General features: G+C 40.3%; 1 protein-coding gene across 1 annotated transcript in view; it reads left to right on the forward strand.

Moving 5' to 3' along the window:
* Nucleotides 1-10,803, forward strand: part of ahnak (AHNAK nucleoprotein) — a 36,066-nt gene extending 25,263 nt beyond the window's left edge. The window contains 2 exon segments of the mRNA XM_060886044.1: nucleotides 263-400; nucleotides 403-10,803. Coding sequence (XP_060742027.1) covers nucleotides 263-400; nucleotides 403-9,896 — 9,632 coding nt within the window. The 3' untranslated portion in view covers nucleotides 9,897-10,803.
* The last annotated feature ends 46 nt before the right edge of the window (nucleotides 10,804-10,849 follow it).

The following is a 10,849-nucleotide window of genomic DNA, read 5'->3' on the forward strand; positions in this document are numbered from 1 at the left end:
AACATTTGGCGGCAAAGTTCCAAAAGTTGAGGGCCCTGATATTGACTTAAATTTACCAAAGGCAGATCTTGATGTCAAAGGCCCTAAGATTGATCTGAAAAGCCCAGATATTGACATTGAAGGACCAGAAGGGAAAATCAAAGGTCCCAAATTCAAAATGCCAACCATATCCGGTCCACATATCTCAATGCCTGATGTAGACTTTAATCTTAAAGGACCTAAACCAGTATTGACATTGAAGGACCAGAAGGGAAAATCAAAGGTCCCAAATTCAAAATGCCAACCATATCCGGTCCACATATCTCAATGCCTGATGTAGACTTTAATCTTAAAGGACCTAAATTGAAAGGGGATGTGGATGTCTCAGTTCCCAAGATTGAGGGTGAAATTAAAGCACCGAAGTTGACATTGAAGGTCCAGCTGTGGATATTGAGGGATCAGGAGGTTTCAAGATGCCTAAATTCAAAATGCCAACATTTGGCGGCAAAGTTCCAAAAGTTGAGGGCCCTGATATTGATGTAAATCTTCCAAGAACAGATATTGATGTCAAAGGTCCTAAGATTGATCTGAAAAGCCCAGATATTGACATTGAAGGACCAGAAGGGAAAATCAAAGGTCCCAAATTCAAAATGCCAACCATATCCGGTCCAAAGATCTCAATGCCTGATGTGGACTTCAATCTTAAAGGACCTAAATTGAAAGGGGATGTGGATGTCTCAGTTCCCAAGATTGAGGGTGATATTAAAGCACCGAAAGTTGACATCGAAGGTCCAGATGTGGATATTGAGGGATCAGGAGGCTTCAAGATGCCTAAAATCAAAATGCCAACATTTGGCGGCAAAGTTCCAAAAGTTGAGGGCCCTGATATTGACTTAAATTTACCAAAGGCAGATCTTGATGTCAAAGGCCCTAAGATTGATCTGAAAAGCCCAGATATTGACATTGAAGGACCAGAAGGGAAAATCAAAGGTCCCAAATTCAAAATGCCAACCATATCCGGTCCACATATCTCAATGCCTGATGTAGACTTTAATCTTAAAGGACCTAAATTGAAAGGGGATGTGGATGTCTCAGTTCCCAAGATTGAGGGTGACATTAAAGCACCGAAAGTTGACATTGAAGGTCCAGATGTGGATATTGAGGGATCAGGAGGTTTCAAGATGCCTAAATTCAAAATGCCAACATTTGGCGGCAAAGTTCCAAAAGTTGAGGGCCCTGATATTGATGTAAATCTTCCAAGAACAGATATTGATGTCAAAGGTCCTAAGATGGATCTGAAAAGCCCAAATATTGACATTGAAGGACCAGAAGGGAAAATCAAAGGTCCCAAATTCAAAATGCCAACCATATCCGGTCCAAAGATCTCAATGCCTGATGTGGACTTCAATCTTAAAGGACCTAAATTGAAAGGGGATGTGGATGTCTCAGTTCCCAAGATTGAGGGTGATATTAAAGCACCGAAAGTTGACATCGAAGGTCCAGATGTGGATATTGAGGGATCAGGAGGCTTAAAGATGCCTAAAATCAAAATGCCAACATTTGGCGGCAAAGTTCCAAAAGTTGAGGGCCCTGATATTGACTTAAATCTACCAAAGGCAGATATTGATGTCAAAGGCCCTAAGATTGATCTGAAAAGCCCAGATATTGACATTGAAGGACCAGAAGGGAAAATCAAAGGTCCCAAATTCAAAATGCCAACCATATCCGGTCCAAACATCTCAATGCCTGATGTAGACTTTAATCTTAAAGGCCCTAAATTAAAAGGAGATATGGGTGTCTCAGTTCCCAAGATTGAGGGTGACATTAAAGCACCCAAAGTTGACATCGAAGGTCCAGATGTGGATATTGAGGGATCAGGAGGTTTCAAGATGCCTAAATTCAAAATGCCAACTTTTGGCGGCAAAGTTCCAAAAGTTGAGGGCCCTGATATTGACGTAAATCTCCCAAGAACAGATATTGATGTCAAAGGTCCTAAGATGGATCTGAAAAGCCCAGATATTGACATTGAAGGACCAGAAGGGAAAATCAAAGGTCCCAAATTCAAAATGCCAACCATATCTGGTCCAAAGATCTCAATGCCTGATGTGGACTTCAATCTTAAAGGACCTAAATTGAAAGGGGATGTGGATGTCTCAGTTCCCAAGATTGAGGGTGACATTAAAGCACCGAAAGTTGAAATTGAAGGTCCAGATGTGGATATTGAGGGATCAGGAGGCTTCAAGATGCCTAAAATCAAAATGCCAACGTTTGGCATCAAAGGTCCAAAAGTTGAGGGCCCTGATATTGACTTAAATCTACCAAAGGCAGATCTTGATGTTAAAGGCCCCAAGATTGATCTGAAATGCCCAGATGTTGACATTGAAGGACCAGAAGGGAAAATCAAAGGTCCCAAGTTTAAAATGCCAAATATATCTGGTCCAAAGATCTCAATGCCTGATATGGACTTTAATCTTAAAGGCCCTAAATTAAAAGGTGATATGGATGTCTCAGTTCCCAAGATTGAGGGTGATATTAAAGCACCGAAAGTTGACATCGAAGGTCCAGATGTGGATATTGAGGGATCAGGAGGCTTCAAGATGCCTAAAATCAAAATGCCTACATTTGGCGGCAAAGTTCCAAAAGTTGAGGGCCCTGATATTGACGTAAATCTACCAAAGGCAGATATTGATGTCAAAGGCCCTAAGATTGATCTGAAAAGCCCAGATATTGACATTGAAGGACCAGAAGGGAAAATTAAAGGTCCCAAATTCAAAATGCCGAACATATCCGGTCCAAACATCTCAATGCCTGATGTAGACTTTAATCTTAAAGGCCCTAAATTAAAAGGAGATATGGGTGTCTCAGTTCCCAAGATTGAGGGTGACATGAAAGCACCGAAAGTTGACATCGAAGGTCCAGATGTGGATATTGAGGGATCAGGAGGTTTCAAGATGCCTAAATTCAAAATGCCAACTTTTGGCGGCAAAGTTCCAAAAGTTGAGGGCCCTGATATTGACGTAAATCTCCCAAGAACAGATATTGATGTCAAAGGTCCTAAGGTGGATCTGAAAAGCCCAGATATTGACATTGAAGGACCAGAAGGGAAAATCAAAGGTCCCAAATTCAAAATGCCAACCATATCTGGTCCAAAGATCTCAATGCCTGATGTGGACTTCAATCTTAAAGGACCTAAATTGAAAGGGGATGTGGATGTCTCAGTTCCCAAGATTGAGGGTGACATTAAAGCACCGAAAGTTGAAATTGAAGGTCCAGATGTGGATATTGAGGGATCAGGAGGCTTCAAGATGCCTAAAATCAAAATGCCAACGTTTGGCATCAAAGGTCCAAAAGTTGAGGGCCCTGATATTGATGTAAATCTGCCAAAGGCAGATCTTGATGTTAAAGGCCCCAAGATTGATCTGAAATGCACAGATGTTGACATTGAAGGACCAGAAGGGAAAATCAAAGGTCCCAAGTTTAAAATGCCAAATATATCTGGTCCAAAGATCTCAATGCCTGATATGGACTTTAATCTTAAAGGCCCTAAATTAAAAGGGGATATGGATGTCTCAGTTCCCAAGATTGAGGGTGATATTAAAGCACCGAAAGTTGACATCGAAGGTCCAGATGTGGAGATTGAGGGATCAGGAGGCTTCAAGATGCCTAAAATCAAAATGCCTACATTTGGCGGCAAAGTTCCAAAAGTTGAGGGGCCTGATATTGACTTAAATCTACCAAAGGCAGATATTGATGTCAAAGGCCCTAAGATTGATCTGAAAAGCACAGATATTGACATTGAAGGACCAGAAGGGAAAATCAAAGGTCCCAAATTCAAAATGCCAACCATATCCGGTCCACATATCTCAATGCCTGATGTAGACTTTAATCTTAAAGGCCCTAAATTAAAAGGGGATATGGGTGTCTCAGTTCCCAAGATTGAGGGTGACATGAAAGCACCGAAAGTTGACATCGAAGGTCCAGATGTGGATATTGAGGGATCAGGAGGTTTCAAGATGCCTAAATTCAAAATGCCAACTTTTGGCGGCAAAGTTCCAAAAGTTGAGGGCCCTGATATTGACTTAAATCTCCCAAGAACAGATATTGATGTCAAAGGTCCTAAGATGGATCTGAAAAGCCCAGATATTGACATTGAAGGACCAGAAGGGAAAATCAAAGGTCCCAAATTCAAAATGCCAACCATATCCGGTCCAAAGATCTCAATGCCTGATGTGGACTTCAATCTTAAAGGACCTAAATTGAAAGGGGATGTGGATGTCTCAGTTCCCAAGATTGAGGGTGACATTAAAGCACCAAAAGTTGAAATTGAAGGTCCAGATGTGGATATTGAGGGATCAGGAGGTTTCAAGATGCCTAAAATAAAGATGCCAACATTTGGCGGCAAAGTTCCAAAAGTTGAGGGCCCTGATATTGACTTAAATCTACCAAAGGCAGATATTGATGTCAAAGGCCCTAAGATTGATCTGAAAAGCCCAGATATTGACATTGAAGGACCAGAAGGGAAAATCAAAGGTCCCAAATTCAAAATGCCAACGATATCCGGTCCACATATCTCAATGCCTGATGTAGACTTTAATCTTAAAGGCCCTAAATTAAAAGGGGATATGGGTGTCTCAGTTCCCAAGATTGAGGGTGACATTAAAGCACCGAAAATTGACATCGAAGGTCCAGATGTGGATATTGAGGGATCAGGAGGTTTCAAGATGCCTAAATTCAAAATGCCAACTTTTGGCGGCAAAGTTCCAAAAGTTGAGGGCCCTGATATTGACGTAAATCTTCCAAGAACAGATATTGATGTCAAAGGTCCTAAGATGGATCTGAAAAGCCCAGATATTGACATTGAAGGACCAGAAGGGAAAATCAAAGGTCCCAAATTCAAAATGCCAACCATATCCGGTCCAAAGATCTCAATGCCTGATGTGGACTTCAATCTTAAAGGACCTAAATTGAAAGGGGATGTGGATGTCTCAGTTCCCAAGATTGAGGGTGACATTAAAGCACCAAAAGTTGAAATTGAAGGTCCAGATGTGGATATTGAGGGATCAGGAGGTTTCAAGATGCCTAAAATAAAGATGCCAACATTTGGCGGCAAAGTTCCAAAAGTTGAGGGCCCTGATATTGACTTAAATCTACCAAAGGCAGATATTGATGTCAAAGGCCCTAAGATTGATCTGAAAAGCCCAGATATTGACATTGAAGGACCAGAAGGGAAAATCAAAGGTCCCAAATTCAAAATGCCAACGATATCCGGTCCACATATCTCAATGCCTGATGTAGACTTTAATCTTAAAGGCCCTAAATTAAAAGGGGATATGGGTGTCTCAGTTCCCAAGATTGAGGGTGACATTAAAGCACCGAAAATTGACATCGAAGGTCCAGATGTGGATATTGAGGGATCAGGAGGTTTCAAGATGCCTAAATTCAAAATGCCAACTTTTGGTGGCAAAGTTCCAAAAGTTGAGGGCCCTGATATTGACGTAAATCTTCCAAGAACAGATATTGATGTCAAAGGTCCTAAGATGGATCTGAAAAGCCCAGATATTGACATTGAAGGACCAGAAGGGAAAATCAAAGGTCCCAAATTCAAAATGCCAACCATATCCGGTCCAAAGATCTCAATGCCTGATGTGGACTTCAATCTTAAAGGACCTAAATTGAAAGGGGATGTGGATGTCTCAGTTCCCAAGATTGAGGGTGACATTAAAGCACCGAAAGTTGAAATTGAAGGTCCAGATGTGGATATTGAGGGATCAGGAGGCTTCAAGATGCCTAAAATCAAAATGCCAACGTTTGGCATCAAAGGTCCAAAAGTTGAGGGCCCTGATATTGATGTAAATCTGCCAAAGGCAGATCTTGATGTTAAAGGCCCCAAGATTGATCTGAAATGCCCAAATGTTGACATTGAAGGACCAGAAGGGAAAATCAAAGGTCCCAAGTTTAAAATGCCAAATATATCCGGTCCACATATCTCAATGCCTGATGTAGACTTTAATCTTAAAGGCCCTAAACTAAAAGGGGATATGGGTGTCTCAGTTCCCAAGATTGAGGGTGACATTAAAGCACCGAAAGTTGACATCGAAGGTCCAGATGTGGATATTGAGGGATCAGGAGGTTTCAAGATGCCTAAATTCAAAATGCCAACTTTTGGCGGCAAAGTTCCAAAAGTTGAGGGCCCTGATATTGACGTAAATCTTCCAAGAACAGATATTGATGTCAAAGGTCCTAAGATGGATATGAAAAGCCCAGATATTGACATTGAAGGACCAGAAGGGAAAATCAAAGGTCCCAAATTCAAAATGCCAACCATATCCGGTCCAAAGATCTCAATGCCTGATATGGACTTCAATCTTAAAGGACCTAAATTGAAAGGGGATGTGGATGTGTCAGTACCCATGATTGAGGGTGACATTAGAGCACCGAAAGTTGACATCGAAGGTCCAGATGTGGATATTGAGGGATCAGGAGGCTTCAAGATGCCTAAATTCAAAATGCCAACTTTTGGTGGCAAAGTTCCAAAAGTTGAGGGCCCTGATATTGACTTAAATCTACCAAAGACAGATATTGATGTCAAAGGTCCTAAGATTGATCTGAAAAGCCCAGATATTGACATTGAAGGACCCGAAGGGAAAATCAAAGGTCCCAAATTCAAAATGCCAACCATGTCCGGTCCAAAGATCTCAATGCCTGATGTGGACTTAAATCTTAAAGGCCCTAAATTCAAAGGGGATGTGGATGTCTCAATACCCAAGATTGAGGGTGACATTAAAGCACCAAAAGTTGCCTTAGAAGGTCCAGATGTGGATGTTCATGGATCAGGAGGCTTCAAGATGCCTAAGTTCAAGATGCCAACTTTTGGCAGCAAAGTTCCAAAAATTGAGGGCCCTGATATTGATGTAAATCTACCAAAGACAGATATTGATGTCAAAGGTCCTAAGATTGATCTGAAAGGCCCAGATATTGACATTGAAGGACCAGAAGGGAAAATCAAAGGTCCCAAATTCAAAATGCCAACCATGTCCGGTCCAAAGATCTCAATGCCTGATATGGACTTTAATCTTAAAGGCCCTAAATTCAAAGGGGGTGTGGATGTCTCAGTTCCCAAGATTGAGGGTGATATTAAAGCACCGAAAGTTGACATTGAAGGTCCAGATGTGGATATTGAGGGATCAGGAGGCTTCAAGATGCCTAAAATCAAGATGCCAACGTTTGGTGGCAAAGTTCCAAAAGTTGAGGGCCCTGATATTGACTTAAATCTACCAGAGGCAGATATTGATGTCAGTGCTCCTAAGATTGATCTTAAAAGCCCAGATATTGACATTGAAGGACCAGAAGGGAAAATCAAAGGTCCAAAATTCAAAATGCCATCCATATCCGGTCCAAAGATCTCAATGCCTGATGTGGACTTTAACCTTAAAGGACCTAAATTGAAAGGGGATGTGGATGTCTCAGTACGCAATATTGAGGGTGACATTAATGCACCGAAAGTTGACATTGAAGGTCCAGATGTGGATATTGAGGGATCAGGAGGCTTTAAAATGCCTAAAATCAAGATGCCAACGTTTGGTGCCAAAGTTCCAAAAGTTGAGGGCCCTGATATTGACGTAAATCTACCTAAGGCAAATCTTGATTTCAAAGGCCCTAAGTTTGATCTCCAAAGTCCAGATATTGACTTTGAAGGACCAGAAGGCAACATCAAAGGTCCCAAATTTAAAATGCCAAACATATCCGGTCCAAAGATCTCAATGCCCGAAATGGACTTTAATCTTAAAGGCCCTAAATTAAAAGGAGATGTGGATGTCTCAGTTCCCAAGATTGAGGGTGACCTTAAAGCACCAAAAGTTAAGATTGAAGGTCCAGATGTAGATGTTGAAGGATCAGGAGCCTTCAAGATGCCTAAAATTAAAATGCCAACCATTTCTGGTCCACATATCTCAATGCCTGATATGGACTTTAATCTTAAAGGCCCTAAATTAAAAGGGGATGTGGATGTCTCAGTTCCCAAGATTGAGGGTGACATTACAGCACCAAAAATTGACTTTGAAGGTCCAGATGTGGATATTGAGGGTTCAGGAGGCTTTAAGATGCCTAAAATCAAGATGCCAACGTTTGGTGCCAAGGTTTCAAATGTTGAGGCCCCTGATATTGACTTAAATCCACCAAAGGCAGATATTGATGTCAAAGGACCTAAGATTAATCTGAAAAGCCCAAAAGTTGACATTGAAGGTCCAGATGTGGATGTTGATGGTTCAGGTGGCGTCAAGATTCCTAAAATCAAAATGCCACACTTTGGGATTAAGGGGCCCATAGTGGAGGGTGGTAATGCTGAAATAAATGTTCCCAAATTTAAAGCTGACATTAAAGGTCCTGCTATGGATATCAAACACCCTGAGATTGGCAAGGGTCACATTACTGATAGCAGTCTTGAAGGCCCTGATGCGGATATCAGTTTCAAGGGAAAGAAGGGTAAATTGAAAATGCCCAAGGTGAAAGGAAAGATGAAAACTGATATTACTGTCGATTCTAAATCTGGCAACGTTGAGCTAGCTGCAGACTCACCTGACTTGCATCTCAAAGGACCTAAGGTTAAGAAACCTTTGTTTGGAAAATTACATTTTCCTGATGTGGAATTTGACATAAAATCCCCAAAGCCAAAAGGTGGTAATTCAGTTTCTGGAAATTCAAAATCAGTTGAAATTGATTCATCACCTGGAAGTCTTAAAGCAGATATACCGGGTGTTGATATTCAGACACCACATGTTAGTTTGGAGGGTGTAGACATCAAAGCTAAAAAATCCAAAATCAAAATGCCAAAGTTAATCTCAGGATCCAAGGTCAAATCTGCTGATGTTGACGTCAATGTTCCAAAGCTTCGTTCACCTGAAATGAGCATGAATCTGGGTGCACCTGATGTTAGCTTAGAAGGGCATGGCATAAAAGTTGAGGCCCCTGAGATAAAAGGGACCTTTGAAGGTAGAGTGAAGGGGTGCACAGAGGCAGAAGGCTTTAAAGCAGAAGGACTTCAGGGGATAGATCTGAATATGCCATCTGCAAAGTTTCAAGTACCCCATGTAGGTTCTTCAGATGTGAAAACAGGAGAAATAGGCATGCATACAGATTTTGCAGTATCAAGTGCAACTGAGTATCCCGAGGGTAATGTAACCTTTCCTAAGATTAAAGTGTCAAAATTTGGTATAGCCTTGCCTCAGGTAGAAGGAAGGGAGATGGGTGTAGATGTAGGGTCAGGAGAATTAAGTGCTAGTGGTAATGCTAGTTCAAGTCTGGAGACACCATGCCCAGATTTAAAAAGCAGTGGTGTCAAAGTCAAAGTCAAAAAGCCACGATTCTTTGGCAAATCTAAACCTAAGGGTGGAAGTGCAGCTGATCTTACTTTTCAGGGACCAGAAGTTGAAGCTAAGGGGGGTGCCAAAGTGTCTAAAGGATTAAGTGCAAGTTCTGGGGAGCTTATAGGTGGAAAGACCTTAGAGGGGAGTTCTGGTTTAAAAATTTCACCTAAGAGTAAATCTGCTTCACTTGATCTTTACAAGAAATCGAGGCATCGTTCTTCATCACTCAGTGATGAAGGAGAACTTGCTTCCCCTACTTCTGTTGAAGGGCATTTACAGGCAGAAGGTGGTGACATTTCAATGGATGTTGGAGGCGCTAAAGTGAAAGGCAAAAAAGGAGGTCTGAAGTTTGGTACATTTGGTGGGTTTAGTTCAAAGTCCAAGGGTTTGTATGAAGTGACACTTGGTGAGGATAGTGAAGCAAAGATTGAAGGTGCTGGAGTTGTTTCCCCTTCAAAGAGGTCTAGAGTGTCATCAACATCTAGCAGTGATAGTGTTTCAAAGGGTGGTTTTCGCTTCCCAAAAGTTGAAATTGCTGTTTCACCAAAGAAATAATATGCTTTGATATGATTAAAAGGCACTCGTTTTGCCTTTTTATATACTATGCGTTCACATACAGTCTAATGCTTTATAGTAGACAGCTACTTTATAAGCCTCATCTAACTACAGTGCACTGTCATAAATATAGACATTTTGTCCAGATTCCTTTTGCCATTCCAAATAATAGTTCATTCATTTTGCTGGGGTACATATCATGCCTTATAACTGTAAATAAGAGAACTCTGTATTGTAATTTTCATTATCATTTGTAAATAGTAAAAAAAATTGACTACCATCACATTTTCTATCCACTGCCACAGCAATATTGAAATGGCATATTTGCATGTGGTTTTAACACTTTTTGTGATATGATAATTATATTTTTGTATTTGTTAATCTTTAGGGGAATTGGTTTAGCAAGCATCTGTCAAATATGTATTAACAGGTTTTATGTGCCTTTCATATACAGTTTTATTCAAAACAAACAAACCCAGAACATTTAATATAATTAAGATTTTATAATTTTGAAATTAAGTCTGTATAATACTAAAAAGTGATTTTTTTTTTAAAAAGTGACTGTTCATTCAAATGACATTTTATATTATAGATCTGTAAAAATGTAAATAAACTGATGATACACTTTGATATGGGAATTATCCTTTTAGTACCAAATAAACAATAAGCCAAATAATTATGCAAACATGTTACAGAAATTATATTTGATGAGATCTTGAACTTGCACAGTAAACCAATAACTGTTTATCAGACATTACTATTCTAATGAACATTTTGAGATTGCTATTGTCTCCTCCCCTCCCCAACACTTTAATTTTACCAAATGAATTGCTGTGCTTGAATTATTATTTTATTTTTATTTCCTGTCATCTGCAAAACCAAATAAAGTGTTCAGTTATCATGTGTACATTTATTGAATTTATACAAAAACATGAGTTTGAAGAACAAATTAT

This window comes from Tachysurus vachellii, chromosome 13 (genome assembly GCF_030014155.1).
Source record: "Tachysurus vachellii isolate PV-2020 chromosome 13, HZAU_Pvac_v1, whole genome shotgun sequence".
NCBI lineage: Eukaryota > Metazoa > Chordata > Actinopteri > Siluriformes > Bagridae > Tachysurus > Tachysurus vachellii.